This window comes from Leptonychotes weddellii, chromosome 5 (assembly GCF_054177405.1).
Source record: "Leptonychotes weddellii isolate Sample4059 chromosome 5, ASM5417740v2, whole genome shotgun sequence".
NCBI classification, from domain to species: Eukaryota; Metazoa; Chordata; class Mammalia; order Carnivora; family Phocidae; genus Leptonychotes; species Leptonychotes weddellii.
The window spans coordinates 34757730-34782947 of NC_138373.1; the positions used below are offsets into that span (position 1 = coordinate 34757730).

The window sequence follows — 25218 nt, forward strand, 5'->3', positions numbered from 1 at the left end:
GTGGCCGCGGCGCGGGTCACGAGAACAAACACCGGGCCGCCGCGCTTCTCGGGCCGGTCGGTCCGTAGCGGGCCATGGCCAACGTGTCTAAGAAGGTGTCGTGGTCCGGCCGCGACCTGGACGACGACGAGGCGGCGCCTCTGCTGCGGAGGACGGCGCGGCCCGGGGCGCCGGCCGGCGAGAGCACGCCGCTGTTGAACGGAGCCGGGCCGGCGGCCGCCCGTCAGGTGAGGCCCGTCCGCCAGGAGAGCCCCGGCCCGCGCCTCAGTCTCCCCGCCGCCGGGAGCCGGCGTCGACGTGGCGGGCGTGGGTCGGGCCTTCCCCGCCACTCCGACTCGGGAGTCAGTGGCTCTGGCAGGCGGAGGGTCGCTCACTCGCCGGTGGCTGGCCCTGTGCCTGGCGGGTGCTGACCGGCGCATTGGTGCTTCCATCGCTCCCCCCGTCCCCCGGTGAAGAGGAGGGAATTGAGCCGCGGACGGGTGCGGGAACGTGCCCCGGGTCTTCCTTGGCAGATGGCATTTGCTGGCATCGGAACCTAGGCCCTGGGGTTCTGGAGTCTTGGGAGGAAGCTCTGGGCCGGGTGACTGGTGGGGTTCGAGGAGCAGGCCGAGCTCACCATGACACTGTTTTCTGAGCGCGCACGAGCTTCCGCCTGCCGAGTTTTCTCTTGCAGTGTGGGGCTCTGTGGGCCACTCTTCTCTGCAGGGATGGGTACAGGGCGATCTTAGAAATGACAGGTATTTGCACCCAGTTTTCCTTACCAACTAAATGAAATGAGAGCGTGCAGACAGACGCTGTAAGCAACAAGTCAGAGTGGTTGCCGTGTGTTCGCATTAGCGATGCGGTTTGCGTCTTTGCATGCACGTATGTGTGTTGTGTTCATTTTGATTTCATGAGCTGTTTTTATGCGTTGTTTGGTCTTATTCTATTTTTGGTATTTGTTCTTCTGTTGTTCAGTATCTGTCCTTTAAACGTTAGAACGGTCCTTAAAAATTAGGAAGGACACAAACGTCAGGCTGTTTCTGTAGGGCTTATCTTCAGGTTCCCCCAGTCCCTTGGAAACGCATCAGAGTGAAAGTGCAAGTCTGCTTTTTGAGTGAAATTTTGTCCCGAAATGCTCTGCGTCTACATGAGATGTGATCTGAAATGGCTAATTTGGAGGGGAGCCTTAAGGGTGCTTTGTTATTTTCTTCTTGGAACATTATTTTTTCCCTTTAAAAGAAAGTAACCTGGGGTCTACCAAATGGAATTGTAAAACTGGCTTTAAGGGTCGTCAGGTAAAGAGACTGGAAACGGTAAGGTGGAATTTGGGTTTATCTCAGGACTGAATGTGCGTTTCCCACTTCTCTTGCAAGTAGACACGGGTGTTGGGTTTAAGAAGAGCCTTTTGAACTCTTAAAAAAAATCAGTCTTAAAAAAATGTTTGCAACTTTATTGTTTATTTGTGTTTAGCAACACCTGACTAGTTTCTCTTAAGCAATTAAAAAAGAATTATTATGCACCTACTGTGTGCCCAGCTGCATGCAATTTGCCTGGAACACGGGAGCAGAAGCAGCTTCCTTCCTACTGGATGTAGGCTCGTGGAGAAACACGCTTGGTGCTCTGTGAAGACTGTGTGAGGGGCCCCAAGGGCAGGAGAGGTCCCATTTGGGTCCAGTCTTGAGGAGTGCAAGACCCTCAGGGGGGCAATAGGTGGGAAAGGATGGAGAGTGTGTTTGAGATCCTCTTTGAGTTTGGAAAGTAGATCGGAGTGGGGAGAGAGGCGGGTCAGACCTGTAAGGGGCAGCTGCTGCCTTTGAATTTGGCTTTACTTCAGGGAGAGTTCTGCAGGAAGCTGGAGATTTCAGTCTTCAAAGATCGTAGCCCGCCTTGTGCGGACCGGTGGCAAGGGGGAGACCGCTCCGCACCCCAGGAGGCAAGCCCCATGGCCTCTTCTGCTTCAGGGTCCTCCCTGCAGAAAGGTGAATGTGTGTGCTGTGCTGAGCAGTGCCTGTCCCAGCTGGTGGACAGTAGGCACTCTCAGTGGATTAGTGTTGGAAAGAGCAGCACGAAAGCAACTGTCATTGGGTTATCATTCATGGGGTGACTCCGCTGGCCACTGACGGGATTCCTTGATGCCGGCTTTCTTGTGGGGAAGGTCTGCTTTGGGTCCGCAGGCTGAGTTCAGCGCTAGGCTCTGCAGCAGATGGTGGCCTGTAAGCTGCTGTCAGTCTGGGGCTATTTGAACTAAAATGACAGCCCGGACCAACAACCACCCTACAGGAACGTTCTAGTGAATCAGACGTGGGAGCTCATGGCCACCTCCCGGCCCTTTGGGGTTTGTTGCATCGTGTCCAGAGTTGGATGGTGGTGGTGGTGGTGGTGTGAGCAGAGCCTGCCGAGCTCCTGAAGTAGCTGCTCTGGGCAGCGTGTGCCACGTGGCTACCCTGCCAGGCTGCTAAGTGCCAGGGGGGAGTAGGCACAGCCCCCGGCAGGATACACTGGTGACTGGCCTGAGCTCAGCCTCCATCTTCCCGGGAGCAGGCTGTTGAGAGCCACCTGTTGGTCGCTGTTCCCTTTGTCAGGCCCCTGGGCCGGTCGTGCTGGAGTGTGAGGTGATGGTGAGTTACCAGCGAGTCACTGCCATTCTCCCACTGGGACAAGGAGGGGGTGAGGTCAGCCAGCAAGTCATGGTCATGTGTGTGGGCAGTGGGAAGCGGAGCATTTCGAGAACTTATACAGGGAACTTTGAGGCGGAAACAGATGCTCCAGAGGTGGAGGGGTGGGGTATTTGCAGTGTTTGTAAATGCAGGACATTTCCAGGGACCTCGGCTTTAGGAAGCTCCACCTGAGACACCTTGGGGCCGGGGGAGGGTGGGGGAGGCAGGCGGGTGTAGGACTCTCAGGTTAGTGTTTAGAGTCAGTTCTACAGATCTTGTTTCTCTGGGAACTGGGTTACCTCTGTGTCTTGCCTTGACGGCTGGAGCCACAGACCACAGCCTGAGAGTGTCAGGGTCACGGAAGGGGTGCTCAGGGGTGGGTCATCTGTTGTCCTCACTGGCCCCTTGAGTTCTCTACAATAAGTGAGCACCCCGTCTTTCTCCTAGGTGGCTCTTAGCACCAGGCTCAGCTCTTCCTGGAAGTTCCTCTGCCTTAGTATCCTTGACCTGCTCTCCTCCCTCTCTGTCTGCCTACCCACAGCCTCACTTTGTAGGGTTCAGGCTGGCTGCTGCAGTGCCCTCCCTGAGGGTTCCCCAGATCTGTGTCCCTCCTGCCTTCAGTACCACCTGTGCAGGGTCAGTGGGGGTGGGACAGACCACCGCCTGCAGTAGGGGCGTAGACTTGAGAGCTGAGGGACAAGGCTGGGCCCAGGCCTAGACAGAGGGTCCCGAGAGCCCCCCGCTGTACAGCTTAGTCCTTCTCCTCATTGGGGTTCAGCCTGCAGGCCTCCTTGTCCACCTGACCTCACAGGCTTCCTCACACTTGCACTTACTTTGTTTATGGGCATCTGCGTGCTTGGCCTGGAAGCCTCTGGCTGCTGGAGCCCTCTGTCCTCCGTGCTGAGCGTGGAGCCTGGTGGCCGCTAGAACACACAACAGCCCAGCGGGACAGCAAATGGCCTTTAGATTGTTTTTAAAGTTGGTTCTACTTTGAGTGAAAACACATAACAAAACTTACCACCTTGACCAGTTTGAAGTGTACAGCTCAGTGGGGTTAGAAGCATTCACGTGTTGTGTAACCAGCCCCGCCACCTACCCAGGGAACTGGTCCGTCTTGCACAACTGAAACTGTCCCCATGAAACACTCAGCCCAGCCCCTCCTGCCCACCCTTCTACTCTCTGTCTCCATAAACCTGACTGTTCTAGAAATCTACTGTGCTGTGAGTGGAATCATACGGTGTTGGTTTTTTTGTGACGGGCTGCTTTCTCTTAGCATAACGTCCCTGAGGCTCGTCCATGTTGTAGCGGATTGCAGAATTTCCTTCCTTTTTAAGGCCAGGAGACTTTTTGTTGCCCGTATGGGCCATGGTAGGTTTATCCATTCATCTGTCAGGGGACACCAGGGCTGCTTCCACCCCTTGGCTGATGTGAATCTTGCTGCCATGGGCATGGTGTGCAAGGGTCTCTGGGTTCCCGTTTCCAGCTCTTTTCAGGACACACCAGGGGTCAGATTGCTGGGTCACATGGTCATCCTGTGTTTCATTTTCCAAGGAAGCGCCACCCTGCTTTCCACAGCCGCTGCACCATCGTGCTCCCCCACCCCAGTGTGCAGGGCACCAGCTTCCCACATCCTCCCCGCACACGCTGCTCTGTGGTTTGGCTGTTGGTGTTGAGCGTGTTTTCGTGTGCTTATTGGCCGTGCGTGGGTCACCGTTGGAGACGTGTCTTCGGTCCTTTGCCCACTTTTTTTAACCGGGTTGTTTTTGTTGTTGACTTGTAGGAGTTCTTGACATGTGGATGTAAACTCCTTTCGGGTATGCGATGTGTAATATGTTCTCCCATAGTGTAGGCTGCCTTCTCGCTCTCTTGTCTCCTGTGATGCACGGAAGTTTCTCAGTGTGATGTGGCCGTCCCATTTGCATGTACATTTTTAAAATGTTTACAGATAAGTATGGATTTACAGGAAGTTGACAAGACCGTACAGAGAGGGCCCGTGCGCCTTGCCCCAGGTTCCTCCACAGCCTCCGACCCACAGAATGACAGCACCGAGGTGACACCGGGACGTCGACGTGGGCACGTGGGCGCTTCTCCGCCCTTAAGTCCCACGTCTGCACCACCGCAGTCAGCATGCAGAGTGCGAGCCTCAGCACGGAGCTCTCTCGTCCTGCCTCTGTGGTCACCCCTCCCGCGCGCCGATCTGTTCTCATTGCCCTGGCCCAACGTTTTGAGTGTCAGGTCCGTGCGGCTGCTCAGTGTGTAATCTTTTACACACTTTTGGGATTGTCTGCTTTCACTCAGCATCACACCCCAGAGATTACGTCCAGGCTCTTGTGCGTGTCAGCAGTTTGAGGACCCGGTATGTAATCTAACCTGTGTTCAAGAGAAAGAAACAGACACAGCAGCAAGTAAATCACTGAGCTCCAAGTAAATGGCTTGTTTCATCACGAAAGATATTTCCTGGAAGATGCACTTAAAGCCCAGAAAAGAGAAGTGGGGGAAGGGAGGGGCCTCCACCTCCCGGTCCAGGCGTGCTGTCTTGGGGTGCAGGCTGCCCCGCCTCGCTCGCATCCTCTGGTCGGGCGCTGAGGACCTGTGTCACCTGAGCGAGTGCATCTGTGCCGACTAGACCGTTCTTTTTTTTTTTTTTTCCAAAAAAAAAAAGAGGTCAGAGGAGGATCAGAGGGAGAAGCAGGCTCCCCACTGAGCAGGGAGCCCGACATGAGGCTTGATCCCAAGTCCCAGGGATCATGACCTGAGCCAAAGGCAGACCCTTCACCGACAGAGCCACCCAGGCGCCCCTGACCAGACCCATTCTTGTCACACCTCTCCTGAGGCTGCAGCCTGGCTCTTGGAAACTGCAGATGTGAGAGGAGATGTGTGATGGGCCCCGACTGTGGGCCCACTTGTTGTGGAGGGATGACTGCCCGGTGTAACCGAGCTTCTTCTCTGATCAGTGGTGGGTGAGATGAAAGTGGCCAGGCTGCCTTTCTCTGTGGCTCCACCTGCCGGGTCGGAGGGAGGGTTACGTTCTCCTGTGCCTCTCACGCTTGGACTTTGAGCACTGCCTGGCCTTGCTCCGCTGGGTTTGTCCATCTCTGCATGGACATGCAAACCTGTCTGGGCTGGTCTGCGTGTACAGACACGTCCCCAAGGACATGCATTTCGTGTTGTTGTGGCCAGGCTGGTGGCCCAGAACCCCCCCTGCTTACACGTGTCCTGTGTGAACAGAGGCTACAGCCAGGTCCGGGCCCCTCCTGGCTACCGTTGGCTTGAGAACTGGGATCCCTTGCTGGGCTGGCACAGTGGCCAGCAGGGCCAGCCTTCCTGTCGGAGGCTTGGAGCTCGGGAGCCCCACCCTGGCTTTCTCATTGGATTCAGCAGTTTGGGGGCATTGTCAGTGTTTTTAAAGAGGAATCCGTATTTCTCTCCGCACCCCCCGTGTTACTGGCGCTGAGTGCACGCACATGGAGTAGAGTGCCCAGCTGTGCACAGGGAGCACACTGATCCTCACGTGAGCATGCTGCTCGGAAGCTCCCCCTGTTGTGGGGCGAGCGTGTGCCGTGGTAGCCGGGGTAACAGGGGCGTTGCGGGGACTGTGTTCACTGTAGGCACCTGGCTCTGGCAGTGTTAGTAAGGTAAGCACAGTGAGAGGGTAGGGCAGTAGCTGGTAACAAAGTAGAACAATTGTAGCAATATACCCTCACCCGTGCTCCTGTGGGGGTGTGAGGTGGCAAATGCCCATGTGATGGTTTCAAGTGAGGAGAGCGGCCCCTTGTGACGCAGCACGAGGTAACTGCTGACCTTCTGACCACACGGCAGGAGGACGGTCATCTGCTTCCTGCTGACCACACGCGCCCGAAGCCGTGGATCAGGGGGACGATTATAGGATTTGTTCTCGTTGCTGCGGCAGGTTTTCCATCGAGTGCAGGGCCGCTGGATAAACGGCAGGGCGCCCAGCCCCATCTGCACTTAAGAGAAACCAGGGGTCATGTTTCCACGCGGCATCTGGGACCTACTGACCCTGAAACGTGTTTCTCTGAAATGCAAACGTGGCAGGTGCCTGCGTTCTGCCTCCTAGGCCTCTGCCATGGCCGTGCGGTGTCTGCTTGTCTGTCCCCGGTGGCTGGCGGCAGTGTGGCCACGTATCTGGAGGGCCTGCCTGGAGGCCGGGCACAGCTACCTGCCTGTCGGAGCCCCTCAGTCTCATGATGAGGGGACACGGGAAGTGGGTGGGGTGGGGGAGCCTGAAGGATGCTGGCATGGGCGCCCTGCAGCCCTTGGTCCCCAGGGCTGGCGGGTGTCTGTAGTCTCAGCCGTGCCTTAGGCCAACGGGGGGGAGCGGGGCCTCTGGGGTAAAGAAGGCCTGGACTCATGCAGAGTCTGGACTTCTCTGGGGTCCAGCACTGACCACATGACCTATGACCGAGCACCCCACGATTTCTCTTATGCTTCTAGTCGCCACGTTCAGCATTTTTCCGGATCGGACAGATGAGCAACGTGGAGCTGGACGATGAGCTGCTCGACCCGGTGAGTAGTAGACTCATTCCCCAACCTTTCAGTTCTCAGCGCCTACCCGCCCCCAGGAAGGACGAAGCCTGCTCTTGTGGAGGTGCCAAGCAGAGTGCAGGCGGTAAACGCCCAAAAAGAAGGTGGTGGACGGACAGCAAGCAGGGCCGTGCAGAGCGGGAGGGCAGGTGTGGGCCGGTCCATGTGGGGGGGCAGGTGAGGTATGGGCAGTCTGTACAGAGCTGGGGGACAGATGTGAGCAATTCCGTGCAGAGCCGGGGCAGTGGGGGGTACAAAATGAGGAGTAGACCATGGGGCCGCCAGAACCTGGGCGACCAGAGAAGTTGGTTCTGAGGGTCCATGTCCCCTGAGGCTGAGCCAGGTGAGCAGAGATGGGACGAGTGCATCCCAGCAGGGAGCACAGAGCCTGTCCTGTGGAAATGCAGGAAGCAAGGCCAGGGCAGCAGGCACCATGTGTGGGAGAGGGGCACTGAGTGGGCTGGAGGTGAGCTCTGGGGACAGGGATCTCTGGGGTCAGGGACCTTTGGACAGTGTGATATCCTCTTCTCCCGCCCCCGTGCCAGGCTGTCTGGCAGCTACTGGGGAATGTTTCCTGAGCCTGCCCTACTCCCCAGCCTTGCATGTGATTTCCTCCTCAGGGTTTTGTGGTTTTGACCTGTGTCCCTCTCATGCCCGGTGATGGCCAGTTGATCTTTCCTGTGCTGGTGGCCATGCGTATGTCTTCTTTGCAGAAATGTCAGTTCAGATCCTGTGCCACTTTAATTGGGTTGTTTGTGTTTTTATCATCAGGTTATAAGAGTTCTTAGTACATTAGATGTACATTGTTCATCAGGTACGAAATCTGCAAAAAGTTTCTTCCATTCTTTGGGTGGTCTCACTTTCTCACAGTTTCCTTGGAAGCACAAAACTTTTTATTTATTTTTTTTAGAGAGTGGGTAGGTGGGGTACGGGCAGAGGGAGAGGGAGAGAGGGAATCTTAAGCAGGTTCCACGCCCAGCACAGAGCCTGACTTGGGGCTCAGTCCCGTGACCCTGAGATCACAACCTGAACCGAAGTCAAGAGTTAAGACGCTCGACCAAGGGAGCCACCCAGGTGCCCCACAAAAACTTTTCATTTTGATGAAGTCCTGTTGACTGTTCTTTGTGTTGTTGCTGTGCTTTTGGTGTCGTATCTAAGAAGCCACTGCCTAGTCCAAGGTCATAAAGATTTTCTCTTGTATTTTTTCTGAGAATTCTGTGATTTTAGACCTTCCATACATTTTTCACTAATTTTGTGTTTGGTGGAAGACAAGGGTACAGCTTCATTTGTGTATGGGTGTCCAGTTTCCCAGGACCATTTCTCAGAAAAAATGCTCTTTACCTAATGAGTCGTCTTGGCACCATGTCAGAGAATCAGTTGGCCATAAACGGGGGGGTTTCTTCCACTGATCCCCATGTCTGTGCTTGTGCCGGGGCCACGCCGTCTGGAGGACTAGAGCTTCTGTGGTGAATTTTGAAACCAGGAAGTGAGTCCTCCGGCTTTGTTCTCCTTTTTCCTTTTTTTTTTTTAAAGATTTTATTTATTTATTTTGAGAGAGTGCATGAGCACGAGCAGGGGGAGCAGCAGAGGGGGAGAAGCAGACTCCTGGCCAAGCAGGGAGCCCAACGCAGGACTTGATCCCAGGACCCTGGGATCATGACCTAAGCCGAAAGCAGACGCTTAACGACTGAGCCACCCAGGCACCCCTGTTCTCCTTTTTCAAGGTCATTTTGACTGCTCAAGATCCCTTGCATTTCCATGTGGTTTTAGGACCAACGTGTCCATTTCTTCAAGGACGCCAGCTGGGGCTTCATGCTTCGTCTTCTGACCCGTGAACACAGTGTCTTTCCATTTATTCACATCTCCTGTTCCTCTCAACAGTGTTTTGTGGTTTTCAGCGCACACGTCTTACATTTTTTCTGTTGAATATATCTGAGGAATAAATTTTATTTTATTCTTGATGCTGTTGTGCGTACAGTTTTCTTAATTTCATTTCTGGCTGTTCTTGCAGGTGTGTAGGGAAGCCTTTGATTTTTGCATACCAATCTCATATCCTTCAATCTTATTGAATGCGTTATTCTAATAATTTTTTAGTGTATTTTTGGGGATTTTGTGTATATGAGGTCATGTTATTTGCAAATAGTGAGTTTCATTTTTTCCTTTTCGTTCTGGATGCCTTTTATCTCTTCTTGCCCACCTGCCCTGGTAGGACCTCCAGAACCTTGTGGAGTCAGCGGGGCCAGAGCAGGTGCCGCTTGTCGTGTTCCTGATCTTAGGGGAGAAGCTTCAGTCTCTCACCATCGAGTGGGATGCGCGCTGTGGGGTTTTCCTAGACGCCCTGATCAGGTTGAGGAGGTTCCTTTCTGTTCTTTGTGACATATTTTTGTCATGAAGGAGTGTTGAATTTTTATTAGATCCTTTTTCTGAATCTGTTGAGGTGATCATGAGGATTTTGTCCTTTATTCTGTTGAAATGGTATTGAGCTGTTTTTACTCAAAACACTGGAGACGCCAAATGTGTGGGTTTTCCTCAGCAAGCAGTTTTCCAGTTCTGTGCAGACACCAACTGAGTGTCCTACAATTTAACTCAATTCTGACACTATCTGCCCGGCATGAATGCAGACCTCCCCCCCGCGGCTGAAGGCCCCATTCCATGAATTCGCCACCACGTTCAGGGTGTCATCAGCTGTAAGTCAGGGTTCTCACGACCCCCTTCTTGAGTGCCATAATTTGCTAGATCGGCTCACAGAACTCAGGGAAACACCTTACTTCAGTTACTGGTTCATCATCAAGGCTATGACTCGGGAACAGCAGATGGAAGAGACCCACGGGGCGGGTGGGGGGGTATGAGGGTGGGGAAGGAGCTCGGAGCTTCTGGGCCCTGCCTCCTGCCCGGGAGCGCCACCCTCCCCCTCCTGGCACCTCCATGTGCCCAGAGGCTCCAGAACCCCTTCGTTTTGGGTTATACAGGCGTGGTTGATGAGATCATTGGTCAAGGGTGTTGGGCTCAGTCTCCAGCCCCGACCCCTCTGCAGAGGTCACAGGTCAGGGTGTGGAGCTGAGAGTTCTACCCTCTAGTCAGCCTTGATCTTTCTGGCTAGCAGCCCCCACCTGTGTCCGAGCACACAGAAAACATCCTCCAGAGAGGCTGCAGGATTTCAGAGTCGGGTGCCAGCACCTGGGACGTGCATTAGTAACATATTTCTCACGGTTCCACAAACATGATGTCCCTTGATTTTTGGATGTGTCGCTGGGACAAACCGAGGGACCCAATCTGCTGGCACCTTGTCTGGAACGTGTGTCTGCGTTCTTGAAGGGCGTGGGCCTGCACTTCCAGACTCCTGGAAGGTTTCGTGGGCCAGACGGACATCTGCCCCCTTCCCTTCTCATTCGTGCTTTGTTCCCACATGTGCGGGTTGTCACGTGTGGCTCTGCCTCTTCCTTCTGCAGGAGATGGACCCCCCTCACCCTTTCCCCAAGGAGATCCCGCACAATGAGAAGCTCCTGTCCCTCAAGTACGAGGTGGGCCTTCTCCCTCTGCGCTCCCATCCCACGCAGCCCCTGGGCCCCTTGTCCCCCTGCCCACCTCCACCTGCTGTGAACCCGGAGCATCAGGGTCAGCCCTGTGTTGTGTGTGCCGTCTTGCAGAGCTTGGACTACGACAACAGTGAGAACCAGCTGTTCCTGGAGGAGGAGAGGCGCATCAACCACACGGTGAGTCTGGGCTGCAGTGTTCTTGCAACACGCCCTGCTCTCAGCCGCCTGGTGCTGCTCCCTGGGCTGGGCACAGCCATCTCCCACTCCCTCCGTGGTCCTCGAGCCTCTGATTCTGGAGCCACCATTCATTCTACTGGTTTGTGTCCTGGAGCCAGAGACACCAATACAGGACACGGGGTGGGAGTGGGTGTGTCAGGTGCGTGTGATGGAGAAGGACATGCAGAGTCGGGTGCCTGGGCTGTCAGTTACCAATTGTGAGCTGGTTGGGAAGGCCCACCGCCTCTGAGATAATGAATTGACCAGAGGCTGCCTCCCCAGGATGCGGGGTCCCACATGCGGCATGCTGTTGCTGGTGGTGGCCTGCAGAACCCCAGGGGCTGGTCGCACCGTCTCCAGAGTGGCCTGTGAGCGGAGACCACCCCCACTGCACCTGCTTCTGATGGTTGCCCTCCCCATAGGCCTTCCGGACGGTGGAGATGAAGCGCTGGGTCATCTGTGCCATGATTGGGATCCTCACGGGCCTTGTGGCCTGCTTCATTGACATCGTGGTGGAGAACGTGGCTGGCCTGAAGTACAAGGTCGTCAAGGACAGTATCCTTTGTCCGTAGTCCCCAGCACAGAAGGGGGCACGGGCTCCGCCGCAGAACACCCCGGTCCCAGGAGGGGCCAGCGGTGAGGCCTCCGAGCCGGGCGTGTTTGCCAACCACATGGGGGAGGCGTGGCTGCGTGGTGGCATCTCGTGCCCGGGATGGCGCTCTGGGCTCAGGAGGCCGGGCTGCAGGAGTGCGGCAGGCAGGCCAGGGGTGAAGCTGCCACTCGTCCTTGATGAGTGCCAGATATCGACAAGTTCACGGAGAGAGGCGGGCTCTCCTTCTCCCTCTTGCTGTGGGCCACACTGAACTCTGCGTTCGTGCTTGTGGGCTCTGCGATCGTCGCCTTTGTGGAGGTACGGCCACCAGGAGGTCACAGCAGGGGTTCCTGTGGGTGGGAACCCTGACTCCTGCTGGCGAGGTTTGCATGGCTACACCGGCGGGGCCTCTGGTGCAGGTGTTAGATATGCAAAGCAGAAGGCGCCTGGGTCCTGCGGTGCTCCTCCTGCCCTGCGCAGCAAGGACTGGGGGGTGTGCCCAGGCCGTGCGGGGCCTCAGCAGCAGGGCTGGTCCAGGTGGAAGGGAGCACCCCTTCTTTCCGGGACTTCTCCCAGAAGCCTGTGGCCTGCCTCTTGGCTTCTCCCTTGTCATGGCTGTAGCATCTGGAAGCTTCTATCTGCAGTGCAGTGTGGTGCCCCCCACTCCCCCTTGGGGACACTGGGCCTCCTCTGCCCCATTCCTGACCCCTCCCATGGCCTGCTCCCCACTACCCCCCATCATCACTGCCTCTGGAATGGGGAGAAGCGGGAACCCCTCCATGGGCAGCTGTCCCCTGCTCGGACACTGTGTGGCCGTGTCCGCCTGGGCCAGTGCGGCCGTAGCACGGCCTCTCTCTCCTTCCAGCCGGTCGCCGCTGGCAGCGGGATTCCCCAGATCAAGTGCTTCCTCAACGGGGTGAAGATCCCCCATGTGGTCCGGCTCAAGGTGAGGCCCGGAGCGGGCGCTGGGCTGGGCGCTACCGGTTTGCCTCCCAGCACCTCTGGGACTTGGACTCACTCACTCACTGTGCTGCCCACGAGCGTGCGTGTGCATTTCACGTAAACTTTGTTTGGAAGGGGGTAAAATTTTCTCTTATGTGTTTTAAATTATGCACACGTGCTTTAATGGGGCGTCTGCTGTGTGGAACGCATTAAGTTCTGCACGGTGGTTACTATCTCAGGAAGAGAAAGGCTCTGTTAGAGTGGTAGGTACACTTACTGTGAGGTTTTTCCCGTTTTTATAGTTTGCCTTGATATTCATTACACTTAACATTTTCGGTAATGCCCCGTTTCTGAGGAGATTGGGGTGTCGGGAGCGTGGTTCCTCGGGGGTCATTTCCAGGTGTCGGGTTGGCCCATCTGGGGCGGGATGCTCCTGGGGTCTGCAGCTGTGCACTGGGGTGCAGGACCGGTGGTGGCAGCCGGAGGGAGCAGGGCGGCCTCGGGGGGGCCAGTGCCTGCTGCACACAGCAGGGTCCACCCTGATGGGCGCAGGGTTAACAGATACACCTGGTATGTGTCCAGAGGAGCAGGACTTGCTGCTTTCGGCTCTCTGGGACACACAACTTCTCGGGATAGAAAATTGGAAGGTTTGCAAAGGCAGGAAAGAATTGGCCTGAAGCCCAGCACCGAGGATGCCCACTGTGTGCTGGCCCTCCTGCGCGCCTTCCTTGTCTCATGGGTTTGGAGCTGGGAGCATAGTCTGGATCACTTCACGGACAGTTTTGCTACACGTTCTCGGACTGTGTGTGGCCTTTAATCAGAGACTCGACGTACCTTCCTTTGTGTTCTAGACCCTCGTGATCAAAGTGTCTGGTGTGATCCTGTCCGTGGTGGGCGGACTGGCGGTGGGAAAGGTAACGGAGCCCTGCTCACTGCCTGTGACCCAAGGCCAGTTTGTTCTCTCAGAGCCACGCTTATCTGAGAGCGGCTGTCCTGTGCTTCTAGGAGGGGCCGATGATTCACTCGGGCTCTGTGATTGCCGCTGGGATTTCCCAGGGGAGGTCAACGTCGCTGAAGCGCGATTTCAAGGTGAGTGCTCTTCTCCTGACGTGGACAACCCCAGCATCCCTGGGAGGCTCTGCTGGGACCACGGCCTCGCCCAAAGGCGTGTAGAGCCTCGGAGGAGGTCAGGAGTGGCTCACATGTAGATTGAAGCTGCTTTGTTTTCAGTTTGTCACGTTTCCCTCAAAAGCCAGCATTCTGATGGGTGTTGCACTGACTTTACGTGGGAGTTCAGAGACATTTGCGGTTTTTACAGGACAGTCTTGTGTTTTTACATCAAGGTCATGTTTTCAGTGGCTTGTTTATTTGGCCTTCTTCCCATCTCCTGCGGGGTTTTGAGGCGTGTGATGGGTCTCTGGCGCGGTCTGAAGGTTCATCATCGTCTCGAGCCTCCTTTCTTGGCTCTTGGTCTGTGGGGGCGCTGTGTGCTGCTGTGTCTGTTCTGTGGTCTTCGTGAATCCACGTCAGTGGACCATCCAGAGACCCATCCTGTCCCCTGTCCCTCTCCCTCGGGCCCTGTCTCCATGGCGCTCACCAGCCTTGCCACCCTCTGAAGGGAGCGCCCTTGGGGAAGCTGGCTGAAGCATCTTCCCACGTGTCCCCATTGCAGATCTTTGAGTACTTCCGCAGGGACACGGAGAAGCGGGACTTTGTGTCGGCGGGAGCTGCGGCCGGCGTGTCTGCCGCATTCGGAGCCCCCGTGGGTGAGGAGGACGGCTGCATGGGGGAGGCCTCGGTCCCTCCTGTGTGGAGGAGGGTCTTGGTGTTTGCTGGCTCTGAGTACGGGGTGAGGGTGCAGGCACGTGCCCCCGACAGGCCCGGGGTCTGCCTCTTCCAGTCTTGGTGCCCCAGGGTCGTGGGGTGTGAGGCTGCATGGGGCGCAGGCTCCCCTGTGTGTACTGGGGAGCACATCCGGGCTGGGCTGCTTCCATTCCAGGTGGGGTCCTGTTCAGCTTGGAGGAGGGTGCCTCCTTCTGGAACCAGTTCCTGACATGGAGAATAGTAAGTGCCTGCAGAGGGCCGCTTCCTTGTGGAGGTCAGGCCATGCCGTCCTTTGGCCTCCATTGCCCAGGTGGGAACCTGGCTCTTGGCCCGCACTGTGGTGCTTTCCCCTGGGCTCTCTGACCCATTGTGCGGGGAGCCATGCCCCCGCGGGGCTGCTATGGCTGGCTCTGCCCGTCACTCGACCTGAGCTGCTCACTGTCCTCCCGCCACATGTGCCTCCCCCGTCGGCCGTGGGCCTTGTTTGTACCCTATTGTCTTCCTCATCGGGACCCCCAGACCACGCCGCTCACCTCGTCCCTCGGCTGCATCACTGGCTTGGCCCCGACACTTATCCAGACAAGGCTGCAAAGTGCTCACCAAGTCATGAGGGGCCAGGCACCTCCTGAGTGACGGGAGGGGAGGGTCCCCCTTCAAACCCCCGCCCCCCCCACAACCCCCTCTTGGCCCCCCGGGATCCAAGCCCCGGGGCTTCAGCTGGGCGGGCTTAGTTCTGATGGCACTTGTGTTCCTCTCTGCCCACAGTTCTTTGCTTCCATGATTTCCACTTTCACCCTGAATTTTGTCCTGAGCATTTACCATGGAAACATATGGGACCTCTCCAGCCCAGGGCTTATCAATTTTGGAAGATTTGACACAGAGGTAATATGCTGTGCTTTCTTGTTCCTTCTGCTTTTTTCTCCGGCTGGAGCCATGGCCACGTATTTAAGGTTCATCCCGAGGATGTGGACTCTCGGGAAATGGTTGCTCTTAGCTGCAGGATTGAGCTCTAGGGGCCGGGAGTTGACTTAGGGAAGCTCACAGCTGACCTACTTGTGCAGGTTAGGACATCTGACACCCTCTGGGTGCTCTCGGGGCGTCTGGGCTGGGCAGTCTGTGGACTGTCAGATGGGGTGCTAAGACCACCCGGGGCACGTGGGTGCCGTGCACTGGGACCCTGCTCCCAGGGGTGCTGCGCACATGGACACAGCAGAGCCCTTGGGTCACTCAGGGTCATGAGATGTGTTCCTGGGGCTCCTCCTCACTTGTGCCCCCCTGATTCCCATTTGGCAAAAGCTCGGGCCGTCCCCCACCTTCAGGTGGACAAAGACCCGGGCCGGGAGCAGGCGAAAGCCCTAGAGGGAGTGTGGTCTGCTGTGAACACCCGTGCTTCTCCCCTAAGACGCCCACGATTGTGCATGCAAGTGCTGGAGGCCCTGTCCATGCTCGCATCAGAGCGGAGAGGGAGGCCCTGTCCGTGCTCGCATCAGAGCAGAGAGGGCTGGCGATGCTCTTCTCACAGGATGCTCGTTCTCTTCTCTGCAGACGATGGTGTACACGATCCACGAGATTCCTATCTTCATTGCCATGGGCGTGGTGGGTAAGGGCCATCCTGTGAAGGAACGCTTCCTGTCTCTCAACCCCCTCCCCAGGTGGTGGCAGGCGACTTCCAGTGGGGTCAGAGTATGTGGCGGGGTCAGGGCCTGGCAGATCCCAGGCCTGGCCCAGCTTTGAAGTAGCCGGAGGGGGCTGTGGCCCCCACAGCCCATGAGCTGTCCTCCCACGCCCTGCCCCGTTCACGCACCCCTGGGAGGGAGCCCACAGGTGGAAGACCGGAGCTTTACCTCTGCTGGAGAAGCCCCTCGGTGGGGTACTCCTCTAAGAAATAGAATGAGTTCTGAACAGTGCTTTCTACTTGGAGAAACCTTTTTCCTTGGAAGGAAGGCAAAGCCTTTGAGAAATCCACCTGTCCGCCTGCCAGGCTGTGCTGACGAAGAGCACACAGAGACACAGAGCCTGTTCTCCTGTCCTTTTTCTCGTGTCCCTTACATGCTGCCCCTCCTGGTCGTAGGTGGTATTCTTGGGGCCGTGTTCAATGCCTTGAATTACTGGCTGACGATGTTTCGAATCAGGTGAGAAGCCTCCGTTTTGTGGACCCAGGACCTTTGAAAATGGGTGTGTTGAGGGTCTGTGCCTGTGGAGTTGCATGGAAGGCCATGTACCCACAGGCCTCCTCGGTGGTGGTTCGTATGGGGGGTGGAGACAGACCAGCATTGGCTAGGGGGCCACGTGAGGCTGGGCGTGGCTGGAGGCCTGGGAGGTCCTGAGCCAGGGGACAGTCGGGACTGCAGAGGCTCTGTTCCTGTGAGGAGAGCAGTTCTGGGAGCTTTCGGGTTTCTGAAACCTTTGGGGGGCCCTGGGCTTGAGGAAGCACTTCCTTCTTGTTCTCTTGCCCGGACTTAAAATGCCATCGGCGAGTGCCCTGGAGATGACCTGGTGATTGCGTGTGCTGTGTCACCCCCAGTCGTGTCCTGCAATGAGCTCTCAGGCACAGACTCCGGTGCCATGGCAGCTGCTGGGGAGTCCAGCCATCCTGAGGCCCGGTCCATCCTGCTGTTTGCTCTAGGTACATTCACCGGCCCTGCCTCCAGGTGATCGAGGCCATGCTGGTGGCTGCGGTCACGGCCACGGTCGCCTTCGTGCTCATTTACTCATCCCGAGATTGTCAGCCCCTGCAGGGGAGCTCCGTGTCCTACCCCCTCCAGGTAGGAGACTCAGGCCTGGTGGGCGGGTCCACCAGGCAGGATGGGGCCGGAGGGTGGCCAACAGCTGAACTCCGGGCTCAAGTGGGCTTCACAGGCCTGCCGGGCATCGGGAGAGAGGACGTTATGCTGGGCGGGTCTCCCCAGTCCTCCTCCCAGAGCAGCACCCCGCCCGGGGCCACACGGGGACTTGAGTAGTGGGGGCTCATGGGTGTGGACTCGAGAAGCCCTGAAACCCGCACCGACATGCTCACTGCAGCGTGGCCACGGCGCACGGGGATCAACCCAAGTGTCTGCCAGCTGGCAAACCGGTCAGCAAAATGGGGTTTGTCCATAAGTGGGTATATTTGGCCGTGGAAATAGCTGAAACCCCGACATGCTGCCACGTGGATGAACCTCGAAAACACCATGGACAGAAGCCAGACACACAGGCCCCTGTGTCGTGTTAACGCTGTGTATGTGAAACATCCGTCGAAGCCATGGAGGCAGAGCAGATGCCTGGTGGCTGGGGGTGGGTTGGGGGGGAAGGGGACCTAGGTGTCATGGAACCGCGCTCTGCTCAGCCTGGGAGGGCTGAGCCCGCCGGCGCCAGGGCCCAGGTGCCGACTGCTGAGCCTTGGAGTCCCCGCGTGCCTCGGTGACAGACTCACCGGCCAGTGTCCTGGGGACCAGCCCCTGCATGCAGGACCTGCCTCTGAAGCCCTCGCCGTCCCCGGGCCTGACTCTTTGCATCCTGCCTCCCCCTGAGGCCATGACCCGACCCAGCCGTTAGTGGTTGCCCCTGGCGCCGTGCAGGCCGGGACCATCTGCCCCACCGGCCCATTCTCTCTTCCAACCTTGCAGCTCTTCTGTGCAGATGGCGAGTACAACTCCATGGCCGCCGCCTTCTTCAACACCCCGGAGAAGAGCGTGGTCAGCCTCTTCCACGACCCCCCAGGTGTGTGCCTGAGCTCCGTGCCGTCAGCCACACGTCCCCACGCCCCCCTTGACCCCTCCAGGCTACTCTGAGACTGACCCTGGGCCTCGGTGTCCCTTTCCGGCCAGCTGGGCCCCGAGGGCGGAGGTCACCACCCTTGCTGCGGTTGGGACCCAGGGGTGGGCCAGGCCCTTCCCCTCCTGGAGGGCGGCTGCTGGGGCTGCCTCCATCGGTTACGACATTCCTGTCCGCCCGGTGTTTTCCTCCTGGGAACTGCTTGCACGGGGCACCCTCCATCCTCCACATACACTGGCCATGCACGTCCACCCCCACTGTGGGGCCCAGACTCATGACCCCAAGGTCAAGAGTCACGCTTCTCCAACTGAGCCAGCCAGGTGCCCCCAGCTGTGTGCATTTTTAATTAAAAAAGAACCAGTTGTGAGTGCAGACCACTGCTTTTCAGCACACGCCTTCCACGGCGCTCATCTGGGTAGCAGCCTCGCCTTCACCCACAGCACATGGGCCCCCGAGAGCGCCTGCTGTGTGCACCTGTAGACACCAACGTGTGGTCATTCTGTGACATCACCTTTTCCGTTTGGGGGTCCTTTAGGGCACCTCTAATTGCTCCTTGTCACGAACAAGGTCACTGAGAACTTTCTAGTCTTTATGCCTCTGCACGTGCGACAGTCCCCACAATTTATCAGGAAGGCTGAGCCCTTGGGACAGAGCACCGAGCGGGGCCCTCGGGCGGGCAGCAGCCTCCTGGACTGGTTGGTCCCAGGCTTTGATGGGTTTCTTCTGGCATCTGGAAGTGTCTCCTATAGATTGATGGCTGATGGCCTCCCTCCCCTGACGTCCAGGGGTCTGCACATCCTTCCCTTGGCCTCAGGTCAGTGTCCTGCTGGCCACACCGGGTCCCACCTGCCAGGCGGCCATCCTCCTGCCTCAAGGACTAGGCCTCTGAGATCTGCACTGTGGCCACTGAGGATGGGGCTCGTTCTGGGCAGCTGGGCAGGGTGGCTGTGTTCCAGGTGAATCCACGTGGCAGGCCCTGGCCAGCCCCCTCTCCCCTAGGCTCCTACAATCCCATGACGCTCGGCCTCTTCACTCTGGTCTACTTCTTCCTGGCCTGCTGGACCTACGGGCTGACGGTGTCTGCCGGTGTCTTCATCCCGTCCCTGCTCATCGGGGCCGCCTGGGGCCGGCTCTTCGGCATTTCCCTGTCCTACCTTACAGGGGCCGCAGTGAGTGTCGGCTTCTCTGTGCACCAAGCCTGGGACCCAGGGCTCCCAGTGCAGGGGGACAGGTGCATCTGAGCCCCTGGTCGTTTGCGTGGCCTCGAGTTCTCTGGCTGCTGATGTTTGATGCGAGCACTCGATCAGCATGGCCATCCGCAGATGTGACAGAGACGCACATCAGGAGAGACGCTCGGTGTTAGTAGAGTGCGTGATTGAGGCACGTGTGTGCCTCGTCTCCAGGGGCTAGGCTTTCTTTTTTTGTATTTTCCTTTCTTATTTGAGTCTTTGAAATAAGATTTCTAAAACCGTGAGTGGACCAGGGAGGATCTCCCACCCACCCCCCACCCCCGCCTGCTCCCTTTTCCAGGTTTTGGCTATGCTTGCGTCACGTTTCCTTCCAGATGTGGTTCTGGATTTTTCTTTTTTACTTGAGAGGTGATTCACGCACTGTCAGGCATCCCACCATGGAAGCGTGCAGCTCGGGAGTTATTCGTGTGCGATAGTCATCTGGGTCACGCGTCTAGTGTCATACATGGTGTACTCCTCTCCCCAAGAAACCTGCCCACTGCGGTCACTGCCATACCCCCAGCCCCCGCAGCCACTCGCCCGCCCTCTGTCTCTGTGGATCTGCCTGCTGCAGGCATTTCCCAGTGGAGTCGCTCAGGCGTGGCCTCTGTGTGGTCTCGCCCGTGCTTGTCTGTGATGGGCTCTCTCTGCACACACGGGGGGCGCCGCCGTCCTTCCCTGCATGCACCTGTCCCCCTTCCCTCCTCGGCACTGGGAATGCGTGCTCCTGCCGTAGCTGCCGAGTTGTCGCGTGTGTGGATGGCACAGATCCTTTGGGGCCTCCCGAGCAGGGTACACCCAGGGTGTTTCCGGACTTCGTTGTTGTAGATGCTGCCGCAGACCAGGTTGCACATGCGTGTGGGGTGTAGGGCTTCTCCTAGGGCTGGCATTGCTGGGCCCGGGGGCCTCCAGGGGGTCACATATCTCGGTGGGCTTGAGTAGGGGGCTGCCTCCCCTCTGACACCGTCTCTGTCATCCCTGCAGATCTGGGCGGACCCTGGCAAATATGCCCTTATGGGAGCAGCTGCCCAGCTGGGTGAGTCCTGGCTGCCATGTGGGTGTCCCAAGGTAATGAGGAGGTGCCTTCCCCTTGGGGAAGGGAAGGCAGCGAGTCCATTCCATGGTGGCGTGCAGGGTCGCTGTCTCCACTCTGCAGCCTGCAGGGCTAGACCACCAGGACGAATGGGTGGGGTGCCGGCACGAACAGTGGGCGATGAGGGTGGTGGCGCGAAGTGGCCTGCAGGGGCTGGAGCCTACCCCCAACCCCCCCGGGCAGGTGGGATCGTGAGGATGACCCTCAGCCTGACAGTCATCATGATGGAGGCCACCAGCAACGTGACGTACGGCTTCCCCATCATGCTGGTCCTCATGACCGCCAAGATCGTGGGGGACATCTTCATTGAGGTGTGGCTTATGGGAAGAGGCCTGCCTGCCTTCCTTGCCCCCTGCTCTGTGTATCCCCCCACCACGCCCCCGGCCGGGAGCCTGAGACTGGGGGCTGGGAGGTCTGCAGCAGAGGCAGCAGGAGGGGCCCTCCACCTCTCAACATCCCCTGCTGCCCCTCCTCAGGGCCTGTATGACATGCACATTCAGCTGCAGAGCGTGCCCTTCCTGCACTGGGAGGCCCCCGTCACCTCTCACTCGCTCACTGCCAGGTATGGCCGGCGGGGGGCCACGGAACAGTGGACAGTCCCGGGAGGTTTGGGAGGGCGCACTGGTGTCTGGATGTCCGGGCAGCTGGCCGCCTGGCTCCTTGTTCCTGGTTTTCCTGCATCTGGCAGCTTCCTGCCTGTTCAAGCTTCAGCTTTGCTGTGAAGAGAGGGCGTCTGTCACGTGGTCGGTTATGGTGAGGCCACAGCAGATGCTCTTCCCCAGGGAGGTGATGAGCACGCCAGTCACCTGCCTACGGAGGAGGGAGAAGGTGGGCGTCATCGTAGACATACTCAGCAACACGGCATCCAATCACAACGGGTTCCCCGTAGTGGAGTTTGCTGGTGATACTCAGGTACCCAGGGCCACGGGCACAGGGGGGTGGCCATCCCACACGTGCACGTGGCCTCGGGCGTGGTGTGTGGGGTGGACACCCTGTGCGGACACGTTGAGCTCACCTCCACCACCTGCAAAGGAACTGGGTCACGCAGCCGGGAGGCGCCGGCCTAGGGGGTTGCCGACCACTCAGGCTCGGCTCAGGCTCCTACCCCAGGCCGCGCCACCAGCCCGGGAGTCAGGGCCGTGACGCGTGCCGGGAGCTGTCTGGATGGATGTGGCGCGGGTGGCAGTGCGCATCTCACCACGGCCTCTTGCTGCCTCGTCTGTGCTCCGTGGTCGCATCCCGCTGCCGTTCCTGGACTCTGGGCAGTGATGAGCGCGTGGACTGCCTGCCAGTGCCCAGAGCTGGCGGCCATATGTCGAGGGGGAGCCTGGCGGGGTGTCCCCGCGGCAGACGTCAGAGGTCGCGGCGGGGCGCCCCCCCGTGGCGGGAGGGGTCTAGGTCTTGGACTCCTCACAGATGACAGTCTCTTCCCCCAGCCGGCCCGGCTTCAGGGCTTGATCCTGCGCTCCCAGCTGATTGTCCTCCTGAAGCACAAGGTAGCGGCTGGGCGCCTGTGGGGGGTGGGAGACGCGGGCGCGGGCTCTGATGCACTCCACCCCCAGGTGTTCGTGGAGCGCTCCAGCATGGGCCTGGTGCGACGGCGGCTGAGGCTGAAGGACTTCCGGGATGCCTACCCACGCTTCCCACCCATCCAGTCCATCCACGTGTCGCAGGACGAGCGCGAGTGCACCATGGACCTGTCAGAGTTCATGAACCCCTCCCCCTACACGGTGCCCCAGGTGCCTGCCACGGGCTGCTGCCGGGGATGGGACGGCTCAGACGCGTTGTGACAGGGGTGTGCGGTCCCGGGCTCGGTCATCCTGCCTCTGTTCATCCTTCCGCGGGTGGGCCTGGCCGGCAGCTCAGCGGAGGCCCTGTCCCCTTTGCAGGACGCGTCCCTCCCGCGGGTGTTCAAACTGTTCCGGGCCCTGGGCCTCCGGCATCTGGTGGTGGTAGACAACTGCAACCAAGTGAGTGGCCAGGGTCTCCTGCCTGCCCTGCTCACGGCGGGCACGGGGACTTGCTCTTAGCCCCTGTGGGGGGCTCAGGGCTTGGGACCAGACTGGCCAGGTGCCCAGTTCCGGGGCTCCCCCAGGGCGCAGCGCCCAGTTTCCACAGCAGCAGGAGGCTGCCCCCTTGACCCGGCTTTGCTCCCGCAGGTGGTGGGACTGGTGACCAGGAAGGACCTGGCCAGGTACCGGCTCGGGAAGGGGGGCCTGGAGGAGCTCTCCCTGGCCCAGACGTGAGGCCCTGGCCCCTCCCTGGGGCCCCCACCTCGCTCCCTGGGGCAGCAGTGGATACAGCATTCCCCAGTCCTCGGGACGTGTGTGTGTCTGTGTGTTTGTGCGCGTGTGAGACAGCGAGCAAGCCGGCCCCCAGGGCGGGGCCCCTTGCTGCTTCTGTGCTGTCTGCTTCCCTGCGGGCCGGCCCAGGAGGACCACACCGTCTGTGCTTCACCAGCTGGGGCCTGGGGGACATGCAGCTGCTGCAGAGGCCTATAGCCTTGTCCCTTCGACTCTGTCTGCGGCCTTGAGGTGATGGGCCTGGACCTCGAGGCAAGGGCCCTGGGGAGCAGACACGGCAGCGGGCTCTAGCGGAAAGCCAGCTGTTTTCCCAGACTTACCACGTGGCCCTCTGGGGTCTTGGCCAGGGAGGGAGCTGAGAACCATCTGCGGGCCTGAACAGCTCCGTCCCCCCAACGTCCAGACGATGGCTGTGGCCGGTGTGCACCGAGAGACTGGCATTCCTAAGCAGAGGGGCTCCCACTGGCCTCCGAGGACCCCTGGCCCAGGGCCACCTTCTGAGGCAGCTCTGGTCCCCGTTCTGGGGCAGGTGGCCTCTGGGATGGGCCGGTGAGCCTGGAGCAAGGATACTGGGCCTCTCCCTGGCTGGTGTCCTGTGGCCCCAGGGCCCCAGGGCCCCAGGGGACCTTTCCTGGAGGTGATTTCCCCGGCCTGCTTCGGAGAGCAGGCTACACAGCCGCCGTTGTGGCAGCCTGGCGGTGTGGGGGGGAGCTCAGCTGGGTTTGGGCCCCTTTCCAGGGAGCAGGGCCTCGAAAAGCCAGTCCCTTCCTGGCAGGAGCCCTGTGGGTGACGCAGGGGGATGAGCTTGGGGGGGCTCTGGAAGGGAGAAATAAAGGAATCGTACCCTGATGGCCAGTGCCGGCTCCCTGGTTCCTGCCCAGCATAGGCCATGGTCCAGCAGTCGGGGGTTTGCGGGGCCACTGAGCGGGGTCATCGGGACGGGGCCGCCTTGACCACCCCCCCACCGGGAGGAGATGGAGGCAAGAGGCCCAGAACCCTTGTGAGGAGGCAGTGGTGGCCCACGGACATCTGTGGGATATGCCGGCACTGGCCCCGGACGCCCGGGGGCCCTCGGTCTGGATGCCACTCTGGGCTGCGAGGGGTGTGGAAAGGCCCCCAGACTGGGGTTGATTTTAGAGCCGTCGCCTTGTCCTGGGGAAGCCCTGGTCAGCCCTCGGGCAGGTCTGGGTGATGGGGCGCAGGGAGCATGGGTCCACGCTGGCCTGACACAAACTGGGGAGCATCAGGCCGGACTTCGAAGACCTGGAGTGGGAAAGCGGGAACGTCGCGGTTCATGTGATGACACCTTGAACCAGCCGCTCGGCCCCCACATTGGGTTAAATAAAACACTGGAAACTCGCGCCTCTTTGCTTTCTTACCGTGGCCGCGAGGAGCCTGGAGGCACCACACAGCCCATGCCTGCAGCCTGCACCCTGTCCCAGCTCCCGGGGGCGCCCTGGCTGCGTGCCATCCCACCAGTTGGCCCAGCTCTCCTGACCCTCCCGTGCAGGCCAGCTGCCACCACCCACACCGGCCGGCTCAACAGCGCCCCCTCAGATCTTTCCAGAAATGGGCAGTTGGGGGGCCTTGCGGGGCTGGCAGAGTCGAGGACCCAGGTTCCACTGGCAGTTGGGCCACGAAGTCACCAGGTTCTGGTGAGAGAAAGATGGTTCCAGAAGAGCCCCAGCCGCGTGCCTGCCCTGCTGTTGTCTTGGAAGGAGAGATGTGAGGGCAGGCGCCCCCTCTTCACACCCCACGTGCTCCCCAAGGCCCCAGAGCCTTCCAGCCCCGCCTTCCCTGCCTCCCTCCAGCCACCCGGGTGTCCAGCTCTGGGCAGCCCTGGGTGTGAGGCCCAGGGCCTCTGGGCAGTGGCTGAAGCCATACCAGGTGAGCCTGGTGCCAATAGGGGCTGAGCCAGAAGGACGGTCCAGGGAAGGGCCTGCGCGGGGGTGTGGTGTGGGCCACCCGGGGCAGCTCTGCTTCCTGACCTCTCAAGGGGCCTTACTGCCCCAGGGCTGCCTCTGGAGCTGGGCAGGCAGGGCACAGTCCTGTTTCTGCTTCCTGGTGCTGTATGTCCTCAGGCAGGAGCCTGGGCCTCTCTGAGCGCGAGCTGCCTGTTGTGGGGCAGCAAGTGCTGAGCCCTCCTGGGGTCAGGCCGTGTGACTCAGCAGGACGGGCCAAGATGAGCTCAGTGGATGCGCTTAGCCAATTGCTGCAGTGATTTGGGTCCCTGTTACCCTGAGCCCCACCTGGAGCCAGCACCCTTCATCAGCCCAGAAGCCACCTTCTTGCAGAGCTGGCTGCTAGCAACCCCTCGTCGGGGGCTTCACCCCCGACCCAGACGAGCACCATCACCCTGGGGGACCTGGGGCTCCCACTCGAGGAAGGACTGGCCAGTCCCGAGCTCTTGAGTCTGGAGGAGATCTCCGAGAGGTATGAGTCCAGCCACCTGGCGTCCACCACCTCCATCCCGGAGCGGGACTCCCCCAAGCACTGGACGCAGCTGGAGCAGTGGTGAGCCTGGGCAGAGCTGGGGCGGGAGAGCC

The 25218-nt window shown here is 59.2% G+C and overlaps 2 protein-coding genes across 2 annotated transcripts in view; both read left to right on the forward strand.

Moving 5' to 3' along the window:
• Positions 1-24033, forward strand: CLCN7 (Cl-/H+ antiporter 7). Its single transcript, XM_006741935.3, has 25 exons — positions 1-227; positions 7095-7166; positions 10634-10705; positions 10832-10897; positions 11359-11491; positions 11737-11846; positions 12394-12474; positions 13322-13384; positions 13476-13559; positions 14143-14236; positions 14470-14534; positions 15060-15176; positions 15840-15894; positions 16366-16426; positions 16921-17059; positions 17900-17993; positions 19047-19216; positions 20261-20312; positions 20553-20680; positions 20846-20931; positions 21152-21281; positions 21806-21865; positions 21932-22108; positions 22259-22339; positions 22529-24033. The coding sequence occupies exons 1-25, from the start codon at positions 75-77 to the stop codon at positions 22613-22615; spliced, it is 2430 nt and encodes an 809-aa protein (XP_006741998.1). The 5' UTR covers positions 1-74; the 3' UTR covers positions 22616-24033.
• The window catches only part of CCDC154 (coiled-coil domain containing 154), a 7836-nt gene continuing 6179 nt past the window's right edge, over positions 23562-25218 (forward strand). The window contains exons 1-2 of the mRNA XM_081818893.1: positions 23562-23652; positions 24916-25186. Of these exons, the coding sequence (XP_081675019.1) occupies positions 23562-23652; positions 24916-25186 (362 nt within the window). The remainder of the gene's footprint in view (positions 23653-24915; positions 25187-25218) is intronic.

What these genes read in the sequence shown, in the direction of transcription:
- CLCN7 (XM_006741935.3), top strand. Translation starts at nt 75, where the DNA reads ATGGCCAACGTGTCTAAGAAGGTGTCGTGGTCCGGCCGCGACCTGGAC. An exon ending in CTGACGATGTTTCGAATCAG is followed by an intron (nt 16,427 to 16,920) that starts GTGAGAAGCCTC and finishes TGTTTGCTCTAG; the next exon opens with GTACATTCACCGGCCCTGCC. An exon ending in TCTCACTCGCTCACTGCCAG is followed by an intron (nt 20,932 to 21,151) that starts GTATGGCCGGCG and finishes GCTCTTCCCCAG; the next exon opens with GGAGGTGATGAGCACGCCAG.